Genomic DNA, 23,973 nt, shown 5'->3' with positions numbered 1-23,973 from the left:
AAAGGAAAGATAATTAGGGGATTGGACACATTAGAGGCAGGAAACATGTTCCCAATGTTGGGGGAGTCCAGAACAAGGGGCCACAGTTTAAGAATAAGGGGTAGGCCATTTAGAACGGAGATGAGGAAGAACTTTTTCAGTCAGAGAGTGGTGAAGGTGTGGAATTCTCTGCCTCAGAAGGCAGTGGAGGCCAGTTCGTTGGATGCTTTCAAGAGAGAGCTGGATAGAGCTCTTAAGGATAGCGGAGTGAGGGGGTATGGGGAGAAGGCAGGAACGGGGTACTGATTGAGAGTGATCAGCCATGATCGCATTGAATGGCGGTGCTGGCTCAAAGGGCTGAATGGCCTACTCCTGCACCTATTGTCTATTGACTTATTTTGGACTGTTTATCTCTAAATTACACATGACGTCAGAAAACCCGTTGGTGACTCTGAAGGAAACAGTCATGCTCTAGCTGCAGCTGGAGGAGTGACCACCTGACCCAGGACTCTGGAATGGGGGTGGTGGTAGGAGGGAAGGTGACTGCACTGCCCAGTTGCTCTGGCAGGGAGTTGGAGGGGAAACAGGTGACCATTCAACCTGAGACTATGGTCAGGGGAAGATCGACTGCCCAGCCGTGTTCTTGTGTGGGAGGGGGGGATGTTTGGGGAAGTGACCATCCGACCGAGGGTTCTGGCCAGGACACTGTCCATGTGTCCATGTGCCCAGGCCCTGCTGGATGGGATCTTGCAGAGACGATAGGCGGCCTTGCCTAGCTGCGATGCTGGGTTGAGGGCAGTACAGTTGATCCACAAACTGGAGAAACTGCAGGAGTAGTCTTTACATAGCATGCAGGTCAGAACCTCAGAAAAAAAGGAAGTAGGGTAAAGGAAGAAACATCTCCCACTCTAGTCATTTGTTGAACAGCCAATTTTGAGTGGCACTGCGGCGAAGGGGTAGAGTTGCTGTCTTTCAGCACCAGAGACCCAGGTTCAATCCTGACTACGGGTGCTGTTTGTATGGAGTTTGTACATTCTCCGTGACTGCGTGGCTTTTCTCAGGGTGCTCCGGTTTCCTCCCATGTCCCTAGGACGTGCAGGTTTGCAGGTTAATTAGCCTCTGTAAATTGTCTATTTACCTCTGTAAAAGGCAAATTGTATATAGTGTGAAGGATAGAACTAGTGTACGCAGTGAACTAGTGATCTTTGGTCAGTGCAGACTCAGTGGGCCGAATTGCCTTTTTCCATACTGCATCTCTAAACTAAACTAAAATTGCAAAAAGTAATTTTCTGTAAACTTTTATTTAAAAAAAGGTCTGATCTTACTCAGCATAGATCATTTTTTCTCCCCAGTCACTTTTGTGATAAGTTTAATGAGCATGCACATTCCTTAGTCTCATATCACTATTTCCACATCTTCTGGCATTACACATTTTGCGTATAGCTTTGATTCCTCTTCTGACATCACAGACTTGGCGAACAGCAAGATCTATCTCCTTTCTTAGCTCAAACCCCCAACACAGTAACATCCTTGTGAACCTTTATGCAACAGTTTAATGATGATCTCTGATTTGAAACCAATACTTCATCTAGTGAATAATGGCCATTTGCAGTGCCCCCCACCCCATGCAAACGTTTAAAATAATGTCACTGCTAAAAGAGCAAAAGCATGGTCTATATGCTTTGGTCCTCCATTCCCATACCAAAAGGAATAGTTTTTCCTAATCCAGCTCCCCCCCCCCACCCCTCCTCCTCAGTTTGAAGAAGGGTCCTGACCCGAAACGTCACACGTCCTTTTCCTCCAGAGATGATGCCTGCCTGCTGATTAGCACTTTGTGTCTCTCATGAACCTATCCTGTAAATTCAAAGGCAATGGGGAGTGAGCATGAAGAAACAGCTGGGGAGGTCTATGTTATGTGAAAGTCAAGCAAGTACGGGTACAAATTGGGCCAGTCTTTGAATCATCAAACAAGACACACAAAGCATAGTGAAGGCATGAGTGGAAGCAGAAAGACTCAGATATTTGGTGTTGTTTTTGAGACATCTGACAAAGAACTCAGCCCAGCACTCTACACCAGCAGGGGGGTAGTCTGAAGGACCAAAATTAACACTGAAGTACAGACAGAAATAGACTAGAATAGCTTTAGAAACATTAACACCTGATATTAGTTTCAAACCAAGATCAGTGCCTTTCAAGGATGGAACAACTTGGAGCCCAAGGTTATTTGAGATTTTAATACAATGAATTGATAGATTAACATTGCAAGATATCACTTGATCAACCTTTATCTAGCAGGTGACGACAGGATCATTTGATCCCTAGTTACCCGCACATTTAGTCACTTCACTGCTGGAGTGGCTCAGTGTCTGTGGATCTTCAGCTGGGCTACATTCAGGACAAGACTGAACATTTGTATTGCTCACACCGGCCAACCCTCTCTGCAAGGAACAGTTCCAAAATTCCTGGTCAGAAGGCACTCAGTTGCTCTGGTCAGACAAGGATGTTTCCAACATCATGTCACTTTCGTTCATCTCCATGAAGAGTGGGGTGTCCTCAGGAGCAGGCCTGGGATTTGTTGCTTTACTCTGCTGAGGCGTGGTCTCCAGAGCCATGATGCCACTCTCCTCCAGAGGTGGTCTCTGAAAATCTGTATCACTTTCCCTCTCCCGCTCCTCCCACGAGCAGTAGATCATTTTCTTGATCATAGGTGCCTTCATTGCAGACAAATCGAGCTCATAGCATCCAAGTTTCTCCTTTATCTCTGTCCCTGCAACAAATGGCACATTTCCCATGTGACAATCTCAAAGTAGACTGATTGGTTGGCACAGTTGCAATGGGCCAAACATTTCATATTCAAGAAAGATTTAGTAACATCTCTGGGCGCTTCTACACAAAATGGCAGAAGGGAAGTTTTGGCAATTGTACTACTGATCTTGAGTTAACAAGTAAGGGATCATAGCTTGGCTTAGTGGTATGTCAAAAGGCAGTGATTTCAAATACCACACCGTTAGCAGATAATCCACACAAAGTTCCAGGGAAGCACTAAGGGAGTAAAGCATTGCTGGAAATGGATATTGGTTGCATAAAGTTCTGTTATTGAACCATTAACCTAGTTTGAGCAATCAAATTCAGTTATTTAAAGGAAAGTCAAAAACAAAAGTCTGATAGCTGTTTCTGCGGTTGCAAAAAGAGATTACAGGATGGTATGTTGCCTCCCTAGTGCGGGGGTCAAGCGTATTTTGGATGCCTCGGAGTGGCTGCAGGACGTTCTGAAAGGGGAGGGTAAACAGTCATTTGTGGTAATTTGGTACCAGTGACATAGATAGGAGAGAAGAGGTTCTACAACAAGAGTTTAGGGAGCAGGATCTCAAAGGTTGTGATCTCTGGATTGCTTTGCAGTCCATTTAGACTGGGACATGGATTAACTTTGCAATTCATGCAGACTGGGAATATGGATCAGCAAAGCTGTCCATGTAGACTGGGACCACGGATCAATGAGAAGTCCATGCCGATTGGAACTATGGATCTATAAAGCAGAGGCAGTTTATCAAGACCATTTTAGCACATTTCTAAGAGCCTCAATATAACATTCGAAAAGCCTGCAGAACAATGCTCACCAATATATGCATCTGCATCCCCAATGTACATCTCGATGCAATGACCAAGCATTGTAACTGAAAAGGTATCATCTCTACGGAGACCTAGGGCCTAAAGGGAAAGAAAGTCATACACAAAATATTTGCCTTCATGGGAACCAAACAAGCATTTAAAGCCACAGTAATTAAGTTGTGAAGGATGGTTTCTACATAGCTTGAGAGAGGGAGGAGAAAAAAATAATGATCGTATGAGTCCTACATTTATATACATTACTGGAGTATGATGTAAATTGTTTCATCATAGCTGGGTGGTGAAGAAATATTTACGGCAGTTTTGAAGATTCCGATGACTAATGGACAACTTAATAACTCTGAATGAGTCTGAATCAATTGCAGAGCCTGCTGCGATTCTGCCAATTTCAACATACATGCCTGTGTAGGTCTACATCGCTGTGAATGCTGGCTGACCCACTGCATTACATCAGCATTTTGTGTCCTTTTGTGTAAACCGGCTCCTTTTCGGCAGCATGTCCATGTGGTGGTGAGCAAATTATTTACTCATTGATATGCAGCAATGGGTGCAAATGTGGGCCAGCTGTTGTGGGGGAAAATCAACCCACCATACAATTACTCAATTTATTCACAAAATGCTGGAGTAACTCAGCAGGTTAGGCAGCATCTCAGGAGAGAAGGAATGGGTGACGTTTCGGGTCGAGTACATTTACAAGTACTCAATGTAAATGAAGAGCGTTTCAAGTCGCAGAAAGTGTAGAACACCTTTACTGGTGCCCCAGTCGAACGTAGAGTGCTTTCAATGCTTTCCAATGGAAACCATCGGTTGCCTGTGCTCAGTCAACTCAAAACAACTATTTGCTGGTTTGATCAGGCTGGCACAAGCTATGTCACTAGATGGGTGAGATGTGTGCTGTTTATTGCCCAAAATGATGGATGTAAGTAACTTCAGCAAACAGAGAGGGGAAGAAATGTACAGGCAAGGTACAACAGCCAACATGCGCTGACTGTAGTCATTCTTACAATTTAATGATCTAAAATCTTCATCACTCTCAAACTCCTCCACATCATTTCTCCATCCAAATTCTGAACCCTCCAGCCCTACAACCTCTATCTCAGTCCCTCAAATCCTCTGGGTATTTTCAAACCGTGCCTGTGCATTACATTGAATGGTGCTAACTCTTACCCCACTCTGCGCTCCCTGCGTAGAGCATTCCACTCCCCTCTTCTCATTCCAATGTTAAAAGCCTCCTTGTGGACTCCACTACACCCCAGCTTTTACTAGCGATCATTGGCATCAATTTGCATCTCTTCCTCCATGTTTTAATACAAAATACTTATCTCAGAAGTGAAAGGTTTTTACAATTTCATCTCAATTGAAGATAACACTTGGACAGAGTGATTAAGAATAGTTTCTGGAGCCAAATGGTGGTGACAAAGCTCCCATACGATCATTAACCAGAAAAAAGTCACAAAAATAATTGAACACCAAGTAACAGCTTCAAACATTGGCCCAGGCCAGGTGAAGCTGCCTCAATCGCCACAATATCATCTGCTAATGTCCCCCTGGTTATCATCGCCAAATTGATTGAGACAAAGCTTTACCATCACCAGACAAAAGAGACCTTCACCCCCCACCACAACCCACACATGTTAATAGTATGCCACCCAGACTGCCATTTCTGATTATCCTTGAAAGGTATAAAACGGAAACATCACATTGCACGTTTTTCTATAATGGAGTTAAGAAAATTGGGAACCAAGAGGATTTTAAAGTTAAGTGCTTTAATGTCTGAAGTATTCGCATGTAATCACGAACCATACCGTGTGAAAATAGTTGATGGCACTCTCGAAGTTGCCTTTCAAACTGAGCACATAACCTATAGCGGAATACGTGGATGCATTCTGGGGAATGAGAACCAGCGCCTGATGGTGATAGTCCAATGCTTCATCATACTTCCTAAAACAAAAACAAAGTTCTATCAATTGTCAAAAACTTCAGAGTTATGAATGGCCCTGGACATACACAACACACTGAACATACAGGTACTAAAGGTGACGAGGAATCATCTAGCATGGGTGGAAACCACACGGTCCCTCGTTCTAACAGCTCTCTGCTTAAGCCTTACTTCTCTTCCCAAAGTTCACACTGAATCCCTTCCTAGTCAGAATGTTACAAACTGTACAACAATCTCCCCTTCTCCATTCTGGCTCTGTCACCATTCAACAATTCCATGTCCTCTGTCCACAGACTTTCCTGGCCCAGGAAGCAGTTTCCCCACTTATTTTAATATCACTCCTTTATTTCCAACTCCTCCTCATTTTTCTGGTCCCTCCACCTTCAGTGAAAACCCAAACACCAAGACAAGTAGAGTAGATCATCTCTGCATCTCACCAATGCCCTGACATCCTTCCTAAACTATGGTATTCATAATCAGTCTTAATAAGCGATTGATAGAATCACTTTTATAATTCAGGTCTGCTGACAGAGCTTGTCACCAGTTGAGTGTGGAAACAGGCCTTTCGGCCCAACTTGCCCAGCATAGCCAACATGTCCCAGCTACACTAGTCCCACCTGTCTGTGCTTGGTCCACATCCTACCAAACTTGCCCTATACATGTACCTGTCTAACGTTGGGATAGTCCCAGCCTCAACTTTCTCTTCTGGCAGCTTGTTCCATACACCCTTTCTGTGAAAAAGTTACCCCTCAGATTCCTATTAAATCTTTTCGCAGACCAGAGAACCTATGTCCTCTGGTCCTCGATTCCCCTACTCCGGGCAAGAGATTTTGTGCATCTACAGGATCTATTCCTCTCTTGATTTTATAAACCTCTACAAGATTACCCCTCATTCTCCTGCCCTCCAAGGAATAGAGACCCAGCCTACTCAACCTCTCCCTATAGCTTAGACCCTCTAGTCCTGGCAACATCCTCGCAAATCTTCTCTGAATCCTATCACGCTTGACAATATCTTTCCTATAACATGGTGCCCAGAACTGAACACAATACTCTACATGCGGTCTCACCAACGTCTTATGCAACTGCAACATGACCTCCCAACTTCTATACTCAATACTCTGACTGATGAAGGCGAATGTGCTAAAAGCCTTTTTGACCACCTTATCTACCTGCGACTCGACCTTCAAGGAACCATGCACCTACACTCCTAGACCCCTCTGCTCTCCAACACTCCCCAGAGGCCTACTGTGTAGGTCATCCCTTTGTTAGATGTCCCAAAATGCAACACCTCACATTTCTCTGTATTCAATTCTATCAACCATTCCTCAGCCCACCTGGCCAATCGATCAAGATCCTGCTGCAATCTTTCACAACCATCTTCACTATCTGCAAAACCACCCACTTTTGTATCATCATCAAGCTTGCTAATCTTGCCCTGTATGTTCTAATCCAAATCATTGATGTAGATGACAAGCAGTAACATGCCCAGCACTGAACCCTGAGGCACACAACTAGTTACAGGCTGCAGTCCGAGAAGCATTCTTCCACCGTCACCCTCTGCTTCCTTCCATGAAGTCAATTTGCTATCCATTCAGCTCTCCTTGGATCCCATGCGATCTAACCTTCCAGAGCAGTTTACCATGCGGAATCTTGGTGAATGCCTTATTGAAATCCATGTACACGTTTATAGCTCTGCCCTCTGACCTTTTTGGTCACGTCTTCAAAAAACTCAGATTTGTGAGACATGACCTCCCCTGTACAAAACCATGCTGACTATCCCGAATCAGCCCTTGCCCATCCAAATATCTGTATAAGACAGTGAAGAAAGCCAATTGGAATGTTGGCCTTCATAACAAGAGGAGTTGAGTATTGGAGCAAAGAAGTCCTTCTGCAGTTGTATAGGGCCCTAGTGAGACCGCACCTGGAGCACTGTGTGCAGTTTTGGTCTCCAAATTTGAGGAAGAATATTCTTGCTATTGAGGGCGTGCAGCGTAGGTTTACTAGGTTAATTCCCGGAATGGCAGGACTGTCATATGTTGAAAGACTGGAGCGGCTAGGCTTGTATACACTGGAATTTAGAAGGATGAGAGGGGATCTTATCGAAACATATAAGATTATTAAGGGGTTGGACACGTTAGAGGCAGGAAACATGTTCCCAATGTTGGGGGAGTCCAGAACCAGGGGCCACAGTTTAAGAAAAATGGGTAGGCCATTTAGAAGAGATGAGGAAAATAAATTTTAGTCAGAGAGTTGTAAATCTGTGGAATTCACTGCCTCAGAACGCAGTGGAGGCCAATTCACTGAATGCATTCAAGAGAGAGCTAGATAGAGCTCTTAAGGATAGCGGAGTCAGGGGGTATGGGGAGAAGGCAGGAACGGGGTACTGATTGAGAATGATCAGCCATGATCACATTGAATGGTGGTGCTGGCTCGAAGTGCCGAATGGCCTACTCCTGCATCTATTGTCTATAACCTATCCCTCAGAATACTCTCTGATAACTTTCCAACTTTAGATGTTAAGCTCACCGGCCAATAGTTCCCAGCATTTTCCATGCAGCCCTTCTTGAATCGAGGCACAACATTTGCCACCCTCCAGTCTTCCAGCACCTCTCCTGTATTTAAGGATGACTCATAAATTTCAACCAGGGCTCCTGCAATTTCCACTCTAGTTTCTCACAATGTCCTCGGATATATCTGATCAGGCCCTAGAGATTTGTCTACCTTCATACATGATAGTACCTTCAGTACATCTTCGATGGTAACACTGCCTGCTCTCAAGACACTTCCATTGACTCTCCTAAGTTCCTCCGTCCTACTGTCTTTCTCCTCGGTAAATAGAGGAGAAATACTCTTTGAGGACCTTGCCCATCTCCTGTGGCTCCACACAGAGGTGGCCGCTTTGATTCCTAAGAGGCCCCACTCTCTCTAGTTACCCTTTTCCCCCTTATGTATTTATAAAATCATTTGGGATTTCCTTAATGCTACCTGCCAGAGCAATCTCCTGGCCCCTTTTTCCCTTCCGATTTCCTTTTTCATTTTATCATTAGTTCTCGAAACTCCTCCAGGGATGCACTTGACCCCAGCTGTCTATACCTATATCATGCATCCTTCTTGTTTTTGACCAATGCCTACATTTCTATCTTCAGCCAAACTTCCTTCCAGTGCCCTTAATAATATTTGGAACAAAGACCCATCATTTATTTAATTGCCTCTGTACTCCACAATTTGAGATTTGTAACACAAAAAATCACATGTGGTTAAAGTGCACATTGTCAGATTTTAATAAAGGCCATTTTTATACATTTTGGTTTCACCATGTAGAAATTACAGCTGTGTTTATACATTGTCCCTCCATTTCATGGCACTATAATGTTTGGGATACATGGCTTCACGGGTGTTTGTAATTGCCCAGGTGTGTTTAATTGCCTCCTTAATGTAGATATAAGAGAGCTCTCAGCACCAAGTCTTTCCTCCAGTCTTTCTATCACCTTTGGAAACTTTTATTGCTGTTTATCAACATGAGGACCAAAGTTGTGCCAGTGAAAGTCAAATAAGCCATTTTGAGACTGAGAAACGAATAAAACAGTTAGAGACATCAGCCAAACCTTAGGTTTACCAAAATCAACTGTTTGGAACATCATTAAGAAGAGAGCACTGGTGAGCTTACTAGTCGCAAAGGGACTGGTAGGTCAAGGAAGACCTCCACAGCTGATGACAGCAGAACTGTCTATATAATGAAGAAAAATACCTGTCCAACAGATCAGAAACACTCTTCAGAAGTCAGGTGTGGACTTGTCAATGACCACTGTCCGCAGAAGACTTCATGAACAGAAATACAGAGGCTACGCTGCAAGATGCAAACCACTGGTTAGCCACAAAAATAGGATGGCCGGGTTACAGTTTGCCAAGAAGTACTTAAAAGAGCAACCACAGTTCTGGAAAAAGGTCTTGTGGACAGATGAGATGAAAATTGACTTATATCAGAGTGATGGCAAGAGCAAAGTATGGAGGAGAGAACTGCCCAAGATCCAAAGCATACTACCTCATCTGTGAAACACTGTGGTGGGGGTGTTATGGCCTGAGCATGTATGGCTGCTGAAGGTACTGGCTCACTTATCTTCATTGATGATACAACTGCTGATGGTAGTAGCATAATGAATTCTGAAGTGTATAGATAGACACATCCTGTCTGCTCAAGTTCAAACAAATGCCTCAAAACTCATTGGCCGGCGGTTCATTCTACAGCAAGACAATGATCCCAAACATACTGCTAAAGCAACAAAGGAGTTTTTCAAAGCTATAAAATGGTCAATTCTTGAGTGGCCAAGTCAATCACCCGATCTGATCCCAAAAGAGCATTGCCTTTTATATGCTGAAGAGAAAACTGAAGGGACCTAACCCCCCAAACAAGCATAAACTAAAGATGGCTGCAATACAGGCCTAGCAGAGCATCACCAGAGAAGACACCCAGCAAATGGTGATGTCCATGAATCACAGACTTCAAACAGTCTTTGAATGCAAAGGATATGCAACAAAATACTAAACATGACTACTTTCATTTACATGACATTGCTGTGTCCCAAACATGGTGCCATGAAATGGGGGGACTATGTATGAACACAGCTGTAATTTCTACATGGTGAACCCAAAATGTATAAAAATGGCCTTTATTAAAATCAGACAATGTGCACTTTAACCACATGTAATTTTTTTTATATTACAAATCTCAAATTGTGGAGTACCGAGGCAAATAGAAAAATTGATGGGTCCTTGACCCAAACATTATGGAGGGCACTGTACGTGTGCCTGCTTTGCCCTTCACTCTAACAGGGACGAAAATATCCTGAGCTTTTGTCAGCAAACTTAAAAACATCCCACTTGCCTGATGTTCCTTTCCCCTCAAATAACCTGCTCCAGTCAACTTGAGCGAGACCTTCTGCCATGCCCTCAAAGTTGGCCTTAACCTAGTTGAGCATTTTAACACGTGGGCCCTCTCTGTCCAGATCCATAAATATCTTAAACCTAATCGACTTGTGGTCACTGGTCCCAAAAGGCTCCTCCACCAACACTTCATTAACTGATGACTACGTGTGCAGGAAGTGTGTCCAGCTGCAGCTCCTGGCAAACCGCATTGAACGGTTGGAGCTGCGGTTGGACTCATTCTGGAGCATCCACGATGCTGAGGTCGTGGATAGCACGTATAGTGAGTTGGCCACACCACAGGTAAAAGATAAGCGGACAGAAAGGAAACGGGTGGCCACTAGCCAGCGTAGCTGTAGGCAGGTAGTGCAGGAGTCCCCTGCGGTCATCTCCCTCCTAAACAGAAATGCCATTTTGGATACTGTTGGGGGAGATGGCTCATCAGGGGAAGGCAGCAGCAGCCAAGTTCATGGCACCGTGGGTGGCTCTGCGGCAAAAGAGGGGAGGAAAAAGAGTGGAAGGGCTATAGTGATAGGGGATTCAATTGTAAGGGGAATAGATAGGCGTTTCTGCGGCCGCAAACGAGACTCCAGGATGGTATGTTGCCACCCTGGTGCAAGGGTCAGGGATATCTCTGAGCGGCTGCAGGACATTCTGAAGGGGGAGGGTGAGCAGTCAGTTGTCGTGGTGCACGTTGGCACCAACGATTTAGGTAAAAAACGGGATGAGGTCCTACAAGGTGAATTTAGAGAGCTAGGAGATAAACTAAAAAGTAGGACCTCAAAGGTAATAATCTCTGGATTACTACCAGCGCCACGTGCTAGTCAGAGTAGGAATAGGAGGATATTTCAGATGAATACGTGGCTTGAAAAATGGTGCAAGGGGGAGGGATTCAAATTTTTAGGACATTGGAACCAGTTCTGGGAGAGGTGGAACCAGTACAAACAGGACGGTCTGCACCTGAGCTGGAATGGAACCAATGTCCTAGGGGGAGTGTTTGCTAGTGCTGTCGGGGAGGATTTAAACTAATGTGGCAGGGGGATGGGAGCAGGAGCAGAGAGACAGAGGGGTGTAAAATGAGGGTAGAAGCAACAGGTAGCAAGGTGAAAAGTAAAAGTGGTAGGCAGACAAATCTAGGGCAAAAATCAAAAAGGGCCACTTTTCAACATAATTGTATAAGGGGTAAGAGAGTTGTAAAAACAAGCCTGAAGGCTTTGTGTTTCAATGCAAGGAGTATACGTAATAAGGTGGATGAATTAAATATGGAGATAGTTATTAATGATTATGATATAGTTGGGATTACGGAGACATGGCTCCAGGGTGACCAAGGCTGGGAGCTCAACATCCAGGGATATTCTATATTCAGGCGGGATAGACAGAAAGGAAAAGGAGGTGGGGTAGCGTTACTGGTTAGAGAGGAGATTAAAGCAGTGGAAAGGAAGGACATTAGCTTGGAGGAAGTGGAATTGATATGGGTAGAGCTACGAAACACTAAGGGGCAGAAAACGCTAGTGGGAGTTGTGTACAGGCCACCTAACAGCAGTAGTGAGGTTGGGGATGGCATCAAGCAGGAAATGAGAAATGCATGCATTAAAGGTGCAGCAGTTATAATGGGTGACTTCAATCTGCATATAGATTGGGTGAACCAAACTGGCAGGGGTGCTGAGGAAGAGGATTTCTTGGAATGTTTGAGAGATGGTTTTCTAAACCAACATGTCGAGGAACCAACGAGAGAACAGGCCATTCTAGACTGGGTATTGAGTAATGAGGAAGGGTTAGTTAGCAGTCTTGTTGTGCGAGGCCCCTTGGGCAAGAGTGATCATAATATGGTAGAGTTCTTCATTAGGATGGAGAGTGACAAAGTCGATTCAGAAACAAGTGTTCTGAACTTAAAGAAAGGTAACTTTGAGGGTATGAGGCGTGAATTGTCCAAGATAGACTGGCGATTGATGCTGAAACGGTTGACGGTGGACATGCAATGGAAGGCATTTAAAGGTCGCATGGATGAACTACGACAAGTGTTCATCCCAGTTTGGCAAAAGAACAAACCAGGAAAGGTAGTGCATCCGTGGCTAACAAGGGAAATCAAGGATAGTATTAAAACAAAAGATGAAGCATACAGATTAGCCAGAAAAAGTAGCATACCAGAGGACTGGGAGAAATTCAGAGTCCAGCAGAGGAGGACAAAGGGCTTAATTAGGAAAGGGAAAATAGACTATGAGGGAAAACTGGCAAGGAACATAAAAACAGACTGCAAAAGCTTTTATAGATATGTCAAGAGAAAAAGATTAGTTAAGGCAAATGTAGGTCCCTTGCAGTCGGAAACAGGTGAATTGATCATAGGGAACAAGGAGATGGCAGACCAATTGAACAAATACTTTGGTTCTGTCTTCACTAAGGAAGACATAAACCGTCTGCCGGAAATAGCGGAGGACCGGTGGTCTAATGAGATGGAGGAACTGAGGGAAATCCAGGTTAGTCGGGAAGTGGTGTTAGGTAAATTAAATGGATTAAAGGCAGATAAATCCCCAGGGCCAGATAGGCTGCATCCCAGAGTGCTTAAGGAAGTAGCCTCAGAAATAGTGGATGCATTAGTGATAATTTTTCAAAACTCTTTAGATTCTGGAGTAGTTCCTGAGGACTGGAGGGTAGCTAATGTAACCCCACTTTTTAAAAAGGGAGGGAGAGAGAAAACGGGGAATTATAGACCAGTTAGCCTAACATCGGTAGTGGGGAAAATGCTAGAGTCAGTTATTAAAGATGTGATAGCATCACATTTGGAAAGTGGTGAAATCATCGGACAAAGTCAGCATGGATTTACCAAAGGCAAATCATGTCTGACGAATCTTATAGAATTTTTCGAGGATGTAACTAGTAGAGTGGATAAGGGAGAACCAGTCGATGTGTTTAATCTGGACTTTCAGAAGGCCTTCGACAAGGTCCCACATAGGAGATTGGTGTACAAACTTAAAGCACACGGTATTGAGGGTTCAGTTTTGAGGTGGATAGAAAATTGGTTGGCGGACAGGAAGCAAAGAGTAGGAATAAACGGGTCCTTTTCGGAATGGCAGGCAGTGACTAGTGGGGTACCGCAAGGCTCAGTGCTGGGATCCCAGTTATTTACAGTGTATATTAATGATTTGGACGAGGGAATTGAATGCAACATCTCTAAGTTTGCGGATGACACGAAGCTGGGTGGCAGTGTTAGCTGCGAGGAGGATGCTAGGAGGCTGCAGAGTGACTTGGATAGATTAGGCAAGTGGGCAAATGCATGGCAGATGCAATATAATGTGGATAAATGTGAGGTTATCCACTTTGGCGGCAGGAACAGGAAAGCAGAGTATTACCTGAATGGTGACCGATTGGGAGAAGGGGAGATGCAACGTGACCTGGGTGTCATGGTGCACCAGTCATTGAAAGCAAGCATGCAGGTGCAGCAGGCAGTGAAGAAAGCGAATGGTATGTTGGCATTCATAGCAAGAGGATTTGAGTTTAGGAGCAGGGAGGTTCTGCTGCAGTTGTACAGGGCCTTGGTGAGACCGCACCTGGAGTATTGTGTGCTGTTTTGGTCTCCTAACCTGAGGAAATACGTTCTTGCCTTAGAGGGAGTACAGAGAAGGTTCACCAGATTAATCCCTGGGATGGCGGGACTTGCATATGAGGAAAGACTGGATAGACTGGGCTTGTACTCGCTGGAATTTAGAAGACTGAGGGGGGATGTTATAGAAACATATAAAATTCTTAAGGGGTTGGAGAGGCTAGATGCGGGAAGATAGTTCCCGATGTTGGGGGAGTCCAGAACCAGGGGTCACAGCTTAAGGATAAGGGGGAAGTCTTTTAGGACCGAGATGAGAAAACATTTCTTCACACAGAGAGTGGTGAGTCTGTGGAATTCTCTGCCACAGAAGGTAGTTGAGGCCAGTTCATTGGCTATATTTAAGAGGGAGTTAGATGTGGCCCTTTTTGCTAAAGGGATCAGGGGGTATGGAGAGAAGGCAGGTACAGGCTACTGAGCTGGATGATCAGCCATGATCATATTGAATGGCGGTGCAGGCTCGAAGGGCCGAATGGCCTACTCCTGCATCTATGTTTCTATGTTCATTAACTTGCTCTTCCCAATTTCCCAATACTAGATCCTATGTTGCCGTCTCACGTGTGGGGGGCTCTACATATTGCTTGAGAAAACTCTCCTGAACACTTTTGAGGAATTGCACCCCATTTAAACCCTTCACACTGTGAATAATTTATACATGGTGTATGAATCTTTATTGAATCATGTCCAGTACATCATTAAGTGACCAGAAATACCCACAATAGATTGTGATCCAAAGTGTACCAGTCAACGATAATTTCCCCACTTTTTAAACTCTATCTGAAGAAGATCTTAATGCTTGTGTTTTGGTTTATTTTATGGCCTTGTTAACCTATTTCAATGAAGGGAGCAGTGGGACTTTTAGTTATCAGCATATTTATATTCCAAGATCCGTCTACTTCTCTCTCTCTCTCTCTCGTGTAGATATATGTCAAGTAATAAGCAAACTCCAAAACAGACAGCAGCTGTGGAATGAGAAACAGTTAAAAGATTCAGGTTAAACACCCTTTGTCAAAAGGAACGAAAAAACAGATTTGTTTTAAATTGCAAAGAAGATGGGGGAAGAGAGTCAGTTAGGCCAAAGATAATATCCCTGATACATTGAGGCCACCGGTGTTGCTGTGGTGTAAAAACAGTAGAAATGAGGAATTTAACATCTGCAGGTGTAAACTGCTGAGGTGATCTTAATGAAGGGACAGAGAGAGAAAACAAATAACTAGAAAATGAGCCAATTAGTGCGAAAACAAAGGATTGAGAGGGTTGTGAAATATACGGCTACAGAATATGCCTGGCTGTCCCAATAAAGAGAGAAACCGCAGAAACATATCACAGATCGAAGCCATAAGTAGCCCATTCTAACACAGAGAAAGCAAGTTACATGAACGGAGTCAGAATTCTGTAACGGTCCAAGATGAAAGAAGAGATGCTGTTTCATAAGCTCACCTTGGCCCCATTGTAACAATGCAGGAGGACACAGGCAGACATGTTAGTGGAAGTGAGGTGGAGAATTAAAGCTCCGAGTCACTCTGGCAAAGTGGACACAGATACTCCACCAGGTAGTCAACCAATCGTTGTTTGGTTTCTCCAATGCAGGAAAGTTCTGACAGTATACACTGAATGTAATAATTATGGCTTATCCACAGTTGGACGTTGGCCTATTTCCACAAAGGACATTGGTCTATTTCCATGCTGAATGGCTCTACGTCTCTAACTAAAACTAAGTCTACCCTCTCTGGGGAACATAATATATCCCAGTGCAGAATTGGAAGCAGGTATACTGTCTACTCCTGATGCCCTGGATTTCATCCTCAACCAATTTCACTGGAAATAAATCATATCATATCATATCATATCATATCATATATATACAGCCGGAAACAGGCCTTTTCGGCCCTCCAAGTCCGTGCCGCCCAGTGATCCCCGTACATTAACACTATCCTACACCCACTAGGGACAATTTATTATTATTTTTTTACATTTACCCAGCCAATTAACCTACATACCTGTATGTCTTTGGAGTGTGGGAGGAAACCGAAGATCTCGGAGAAAATCCACGCAGGTCACGGGGAGAACGTACAAACTCCTTACAGTGCAGCACCCGTAGTCAGGATCGAACCTGAGTCTCCGGCGCTGCATTCGCTGTAAAGCAGCAACTCTACCGCTGCGCTACCGTGCGGAGGACTTGGTACTGTGAGTTTCACTTGGAAGGACTTAGTACTTACTTGAGTTTCCTACATACATGTCCCAAATTGTTCATTAAAGGCTCCCATTTATCAACAGTTACCTGCAAAGAAAACAGAAACATTAAAGACATTACTCAGTTACAAGGCATCAGTTCAGTTCATTCTATTGTTCAGTCTATCGAAGGGCCGAATGGCCTCCTCCTGCACCTATTGTCTATTGTCACATGCACTAAGGTACAATGAAAAGCTTTTGTTGTATGCTAACCAGTCAGCAGAAAGACAACACGTGATTACAATCAATCTATTCACAGAGTGTATACATAATAAGGGAATAAAGTTTAGTGCAAGATAAAGTCAGTAAAGTCTGATCAAAGATAGCTTGAGGGTCACCAATGAGGTAGATAGTAGTTCTGGTCTGCTCTCTAGTTGTTGTACGATGGTTCTGTTCAGATGCGGTAGCGTGGTTCAGTTGCCTGATAACAGCTGGGAAGAAACTGTCCCTAAATCTGGAGGTGTGTGTTTTCACACTTCTATACCTTTTGCCCGATGGGAGAGGGGAGTAGAAGGAGTGGCCATGTTGCTATTATGCTGCTGGCCTTGGCGAGGCAGCGTGAGGAATAAATGGAGTAAATGGAAGGGAGGTTGGTTTGTGCGATGGTTTGGGCTGCGTCCACAATTCTCTGCAATTTCTTTCGGTCTTGGATGGAGCTGTTCCCAAACCATGGGTATGCTGGGTGCATCCCAATAAAATGCTTTCTATGGTGCATCTGCAGAAGTTGGTGAGAGTTATGTGACGACCTCTCCGAAGCCGTCTGAGGAAGTAGAAGCTTGGTTGGCACGGACGTTGGCCTGTATGGCTCTACGTCTCTAACTAAAACCCGGTCTACCCTCTCTGGGGAACATAATATATCCCAGTGCAGAACTGGAAGCAGGTATACTGTCTATTCCTAATGCCCTGGATTTCATCCTCAACCAATTTCACTGGAAACAAATGATCTTTTCATCGTGACTTTGCTGTTTGTAGAAGTAAATTGGCTTTAATTCTGTCTACAGCAAAATACCGCAGTCAATAGACAATAGGTACAGGAGTAGGCCATTCGGCTCTTCGAGCCAGCACCACCATTCAATGTGATCATGGCTGATCATTCTCAATCAGTACCCCGTTCCTGCCTTCTCCCCATACCCCCTGACTCCGCTATCCTTAAGAGCTCTATCAAGCTCTCTCTTGAATGCATTCAGCGAATTGGCCTCCACTGCCTTCTGAGGCAGAGAATTCCACAGATTTACAACTCTCTGACTGAAAAAGTTTTTCCTCATCTCCGTTCTAAATGGCCTACCCCTTACTCTTAAACTGTGGCCCCTGGTTCTGGACTCCCCCAACATTGGGAACATGTTTCCTGCCTCTAACGTGTCCAACCCCTTAATAATCTTATATGTTTCGATAAGATCCCCTCTCATCCTTCTAAATTCCAGTGTATACAAGTCTAGTCGCTCCAGTCTTTCAACATACGACAGTCCCGCCATTCCGGGAATTAACCTAGTCGCAGTTCACTGATTGACAAGATACGGTTGTTTATTTTTAAATTTAGCGTTTCATTGCTCAACATGACATTTCCCTGCAACATTACTTTAGGAAGAAAGTTGTAAAATATACCTCACTCTTTGTTAAATATATCTGGCTACGGTTCTTGTTTTACTGCAGACTTATCGCAAATTGTAGTTACATTTAATTTCAGCTCCAATTGATTGCCATTATCTTTCATTGTAATTTGTTGAATTTATTTCAAAACATTGCTTCACATTCCCAACGCCATTTCCTTACATTTCTCGAGTTGATGCCGATGGGATATTTGCTTCTGGACTGATTGAATGTTTATAATTGAAAATATGTTAATGAACAAAATGTTAATTACAACAAAAGGTTTCATTTCACTTTAGCCAATTTAGGCAATTTATCATTTAAGAATCAGGATTGTTAGTAGGGAAATAAATGGAGAAACAAATTATAAACAACAGCAAGAATTCTGGAGGAAGAGAATTCTTGGAACTGTTTCACGGTGGCAGGCAATTTCGGTAACACATAAAGGGAGTGATCAGATTTCAAATATGTGAAGATTACTGCATACATTGCATAAATCCCAGCAAATTAAATTCTACATGCAGCGCCACAAAAATAGGAAGTTTGGCAATATCTGGTGTGAAATTACCTACAGAGTATACTACTTAACTTAATGCGTCAATGACTTGCAAAAACACAACCAGGAAAAACCCTTGAAAATAGGTGTGGCAGTTTATGGGATTCTTGTGGTGTTAATGAAATGTGTACCAAGTACAGAGTTCGTACACTTGGTACAGCGAAAAATTCAAGGACTTTTCAAAGACTTTCAAGGTTCAAAAACCCCATTTTCAAGGACCGAAATCCAGAAACATTGATATTTTTTCCAGTTTTTCTCCGTACAGGTAAGAAAATATTGTTTTCAAAACTGTTAATTTGGTGTATATAATTTGGTTAGTTAGTAAAAAACTACGATGCTTCTGTCGGTTTATTTTTGCTTTATGTGGCAAGTTCCCCTCAACACTCCCCGACTCTTTAACTTGTCCCGGAGTAGTGGAACCGTGGCTGCGGCGGTGGGGATTGGAGGCAGAAGCTGTCGGCGAAGGTTCACCGGAGAGCGGATTGCCACCGACCCAGAGGCGGGACAAGGTAAGAGATCGCAGCACCCCCTCGCAAACAACAAACCCAAAGAAACTCCCCTCCTCACCGCCACCGCTCACCCCGATAATGCGGGACTTTTGAACAACAACCACAACACTTGTGTTTATTCTTATTTCGCAGCGCTCGAGGGAGACGGGGCCGTGGAAGAGAGTGGAGGTACGGCGCAGATCTCGCTGGCACTGGGAAAGAGAGAGGGGAGAGTGAGAGAGAGAGGGGGGGGATAGGGGATAGAGAGATAGGGGATAGAGAGAGAGGGGGGTAGAGAGAGAGGGGGGTAAGAGAGAGAGGGGGTAAGAGAGAGGGAGAGGGAGGGTAAGAGAGAGGGAGAGGGGGGTAAGAGAGAGATGGGGGTAAGAGAGAGAGAGGGGGGTAAGAGAGAGAGAGGGGGGTAAGAGAGAGAGAGGGGGGTAAGAGAGAGAGAGGGGGTAAGAGAGAGAGAGGGGGTAAGAGAGAGAGAGGGGGTAAGAGAGAGAGGGGGGGTGAGAGAGAGGGGGGTAAGAGAGAGAGAGGGGGTAAGAGAGAGAGAGGGGGGTAAGAGAGAGAGAGGGGGGGTAAGAGAGAGAGAGAGGGGGTAAGAGAGAGAGAGGGGGTTGAGAGAGAGAGGGGGGTGAGAGAGAGAGGGGGGTGAGAGAGAAGGGGGCGAGAGAGAGAGAGGGGGTGAGAGAGAGAGAGAGAGGGGGTGAGAGAGAGAGAGGGGGTGAGAGAGAGAGGGGGTGAGAGAGAGAGAGGGTGAGAGAGAGAGAGGTTGAGAGAGAGAGGGGGTGAGAGAGAGAGGGGGTGAGAGAGAGAGGGGGTGAGAGAGAGAGGGGGTGAGAGAGAGAGAGAGGAGGGTGGTGAGAAGAGAGAGGAGTGGGTGAGAGAGAGGGAGGTCAAGAGAGAAGGGTAAGAGAGAGAGGGGGGTAAGAGAGAGAGAGGGGGGGGTAAGAGAAAGAGAGGGGGGTAAGAGCGAGAGGAGGGGTAAGAGAGAGCCGGGGGCAGAGAGAGAGCCGGGGGCAGAGAGAGAGCCGGGGGCAGAGAGAGAGCCGGGGGCAGAGAGAGAGCCGGGGGCAGAGAGAGAGCCGGGGGCAGAGAGAGAGCCGGGGGCAGAGAGAGAGCCGGGGGTAGAGGGAGTCGGGGGTAGAGGGAGCAGCAGGTAAGAGTGGGAGCACGGGGAGGGGGAGGGCATCAGAGGGTTCGGTGAAGGAGCGCCGCCACTTGCGGGGGCTGCTCTCTCCCCTTTCTCTCTCCCAGCACCAGCAAGATCTGAGCCGCTCCTCCACTCTCTTCCCCGGCCCTGTCTCCCTTTAGCGCAACGAAATAAGAACAAACATAAGTGTTGTAGTTGTTCAGAAGCCCTGGGGTGAGCGGCGGCGGAGTGGAGGGAAAAATAGGCGACAAAGACAAACATGTCTAACAATGTTTCCCGACTTTTAATAAAAATGCTCATTATAAACAATGAAAAAACGCCACATTACTCTGCATGAATTAATGCCTTTATCATAAAAAGTGATAAGTTTCAAATTCAAGGACTTTCAAGGACCGACCGTACGAGCCTTGCAATTAGTTTTTTTCATAATTGGTATGACGTTAAGAGGGAATAATCATCTTCAAAAATATAAATGAAACAACTTTGTTAAACATGAACAAATCATAAAACTTTAGGTTTGGGTTTAAGAAAATGTGAGGATAGTTAAAAAAACCTTCAAAATTTAATTGAATGGATGGAGAAGTGACATGAAACTTAATGCAGAGAAATGCAAAGTATTCCATTTTGGTAGAAAAAATGAGAAAAGTCAAAATAAACTTGACATAATTTTGAAAAATATCCAAGACAAGACAGATCTGGGGGCATAGTTTGTGGAAAGTAGTAAGAAAGTTGAGAATGCGGTGGAAGGCAAAGAAAAATCTTATCTCCTCCTTATTGTCGTCCCTTTGGTGTGAATGGAAGAAGTTTCATTCAAATGGTGTTATATCGGTGTTATATTTTTTGTTATTCACATTTTAAAGTTTAAATCTATCTCCTCGGGAGGGAGGATAAGTGGGGTTGAGGTGGATGGAGTGGGGGGAAGGGGAAGGGAGGGGGGTGGAGGGAGGTGGGGAAGGGGGGATGGTGGGAGGGGTGGGGGAAGGGGGGAAGAGGAGGGTGCTGCACCAATGCAGGTTTGGGCCCAACGGGTCCACTTGGTCGAGTTGAATTCTATCAATTTCAGGTATCCTGATTCCAACCGCCACTGCCCCCCCCCCCCCCAACCAATCTCTCCATCCACCCAGATGCACACATACCCTTTCTTTCCACACACCCACCCTCCTCACATTCAGCTTCTTCCTCACCAACTCTGTTTTCTCGTCACCTACATACTTCTGCGGTCAAACAGTCTTCTCAAAGTATATGATCTCACAATTAGCAGCATTAAATTCAACATTGTTTAGTCTACCCGTTTGTTGTTTGCTTGAAACTAAATTACAAAAAAAACATCAGATGCAATATATCAGGGAGGTACCGAGATTGCCCAAGGCATCAGCAGATTCAAATCTTTTTACCTATTCCAAGAATATGTCTTCAGCAAAATTCTCAGCCAACTTTCGCATCATCCAGCAAACAAACACTTGCTTATAGACAATGGTGCAGGAAAAAGCAATTCGGCCCTTCGAGCCAGCACTGCCATTGAGGGTGATCATGGCTGATCATCCACAATCTGTACCCCATTCCTGCCGTCTCCCTATATCCCTTCACTCCGCGTGGCTGTGTTCTGCAGCTGCGGCTCACCGGCAGTCTCTCCGTTTTTTGGGGGGTTTTTTGTCATTGTCGTTGTTAAATGTACGTTTTGTTTTATTTTTAATTCTGTGTATGTAGGGGGGTGGTGGGGGGGGTTGGGGGAAACCTTTTTTTCAAATCTCCTCCTCAACGGAGATGCGACCTTTACCGTGTCGTATCTCCGTTCGCGCTACGGCCTAACATCGTGGAGTCGGCAGCCTCCAGCTGGGATTGACCTCAAAGACTCCGGTCGCAGGGCCTGGACTTACCATCTCGGAGGCTTCGGCCGTGGGCCCTGCAGACCGCAACATCGGGAGTTCGCAGGTCCCTGGCTGGCGACCGGCTTTTGGGAGCTCCAGCCGTAGCAGCTTCGACCGCCCTGAAGCGCGAGGTACGATCAACCCGCCCGCAGGCCCTTCATCGTCCTGCGTGGCCCGGCCGCAGCACTTTACATCGCCCGGTGGGGGCTCAGGACTTTCATCGCCCTGCGTGGCTCGGCCGCAGCACTTTCCATCGCCCGGTGGGGGCTCAGGACTTTCATCGGCCTGCTCGGCTCGGCCCTGGGACTTTCCAATCGCCCGGTGGGGGCTTCAAAAAGTTGGGAGCCTCGATCACCTCGTGGCACCACGGGAGAAGAATGAGGAGGAGATAAGACTTTGCCTTCCATCACAGTGAGGGTATGCCTAGAGCAATCACTGTGATGGCTGTTTTGTGTAAAAAATTATATCTGTGTGTCTTGTGCTTTTTAATGTCTACTGCCGGACCCTGACGTGAGAGGACGCTGGCGTTGAGTATTCGCCGCTTTTCCGTCAGGATAGTTTGTCTGTTTGTTTCTATGTTAATTGTTTTTGTAAAGCGCTTTGAGCATGTGATAAGGCGCTATATAAAATAAATGGATTATTATTATTATTATCTTTAGGAGTTCTATCTAACTCTTGAAAGCATCCAGAGAATCAGCCTCCACTGCCTTCTGAGGCAGAGAATTCCACAGATTCACAACTCTCTGGGTGAAAAAGTTTTTACTCATCTCCATTCAAAATTGGCTCCCCTTATTCTTAAACTGTGGCCCATGGTTCCGGACTCCCCCAACATTGGGAACATGTTTCCTGCCTCTAACGTGTCCAATCCCTTAATAATCTTATATGTTTCAATAAGATTCCCTCTCATCCTTCTAAATTCCTGTGTATACAAGCCCAGTCGCTCCATTCTTTCAACATATGACAGTCCCGCCATCACCGCGTGAACCTATGCTGCAGCCCTCAATAGCAAGAATGTCCTTCCTCAAATTTGGAGACCAGAACTGCACACGATACTCCAGGTGTGGTCTCACCAGGGCCCTGTTCAACTACAGAAGGACCTCTTTGCTCCCATACTCAACTCCTCTTGTTATGAAGGTCAACATGCCATTAGCGTTCTTCACTGCTTGCTGTACCTGCATGCTTACTTCCAGTGACTGGTGTACAAGGACACCCACATCTCGTTGCACTTCCCCTTTTCCTGACTTAACAACATTCAGATAATAATCTGCCCTCTTGTTCCTGCCACCAAAGTGGATAACCTCACATTTATCCACATTAAACTGCATCTGCCAGGCATCTGCCCACTCAGCCAACCTGTCCAAGTCACCCTGCATCCTCATAACATCCACCTCATAGTTCACACTGCCACCCAGCTTTGTGTCATCTGCAAATTTGCTAATGTTACTTTTAACCCCTTCATCTAAATCATTAATGTACATTGTAAATAGCTGCAGTTCCAGCACTGAGCCTTGAGGTACCCCACTAGTCACTGCCTGCCATTCTGAAAGGGACCCATTACTCCCTGCTTTTTGTTTCCTGTCTGCCAACCAATTTTCTCCTCCTGCTGAGAGATTGTTCAATCTCAAAGAAAACAAATCAATTCACCCCACAGGTGAATTATATCACAATCCAAATGCTGCAATTGCAGAGACCGAAGACAATTTTTTTCCAAAAAAAAATTGCGTATCAGAATAATGATCAATGATCAGTTCATTACATTCCTGTCAATTCAATCTGGACATTCTTTCAAAATATTATACTGCAGTCTTAAGAATGCTCTTGACCTGAAATGACACCCATTCCTTCTCTTAACAGATGCTGCCTGTCCCGCTGAGTTACTCCAGCATTTTATGTCTACCTTCGATTTAGATACATAAACAATAGGTGCAGGAGTAGGCCATTCGGCCCTTCAAGCCAGCACCACCATTCTTTGTGATCATGGCTGATCATCCACAATCAGTACCCCGTTCCTGCCTTCTCCCCA

The 23,973-nt window shown here is 45.0% G+C and overlaps 1 protein-coding gene across 1 annotated transcript in view; it reads right to left on the bottom strand.

Moving 5' to 3' along the window:
• Nucleotides 1-2,196: 2,196 nt before the first annotated feature.
• The window catches only part of cdc16 (cell division cycle 16 homolog (S. cerevisiae)), a 54,117-nt gene continuing 32,340 nt past the window's right edge, over nucleotides 2,197-23,973 (bottom strand). Inside the window, exons 15-18 of the mRNA XM_078402199.1 lie at nucleotides 16,280-16,341; nucleotides 5,412-5,547; nucleotides 3,597-3,687; nucleotides 2,197-2,746 (exon numbers count right to left, since the gene is read on the bottom strand). Of these exons, the coding sequence (XP_078258325.1) occupies nucleotides 2,457-2,746; nucleotides 3,597-3,687; nucleotides 5,412-5,547; nucleotides 16,280-16,341 (579 nt within the window). The 3' untranslated portion in view covers nucleotides 2,197-2,456. The remainder of the gene's footprint in view (nucleotides 2,747-3,596; nucleotides 3,688-5,411; nucleotides 5,548-16,279; nucleotides 16,342-23,973) is intronic.

Source organism: Rhinoraja longicauda, chromosome 7 (genome assembly GCF_053455715.1).
Source record: "Rhinoraja longicauda isolate Sanriku21f chromosome 7, sRhiLon1.1, whole genome shotgun sequence".
Lineage (NCBI taxonomy): Eukaryota > Metazoa > Chordata > Chondrichthyes > Rajiformes > Arhynchobatidae > Rhinoraja > Rhinoraja longicauda.
This window is presented reverse-complemented; position numbering and strand designations above follow the sequence as displayed.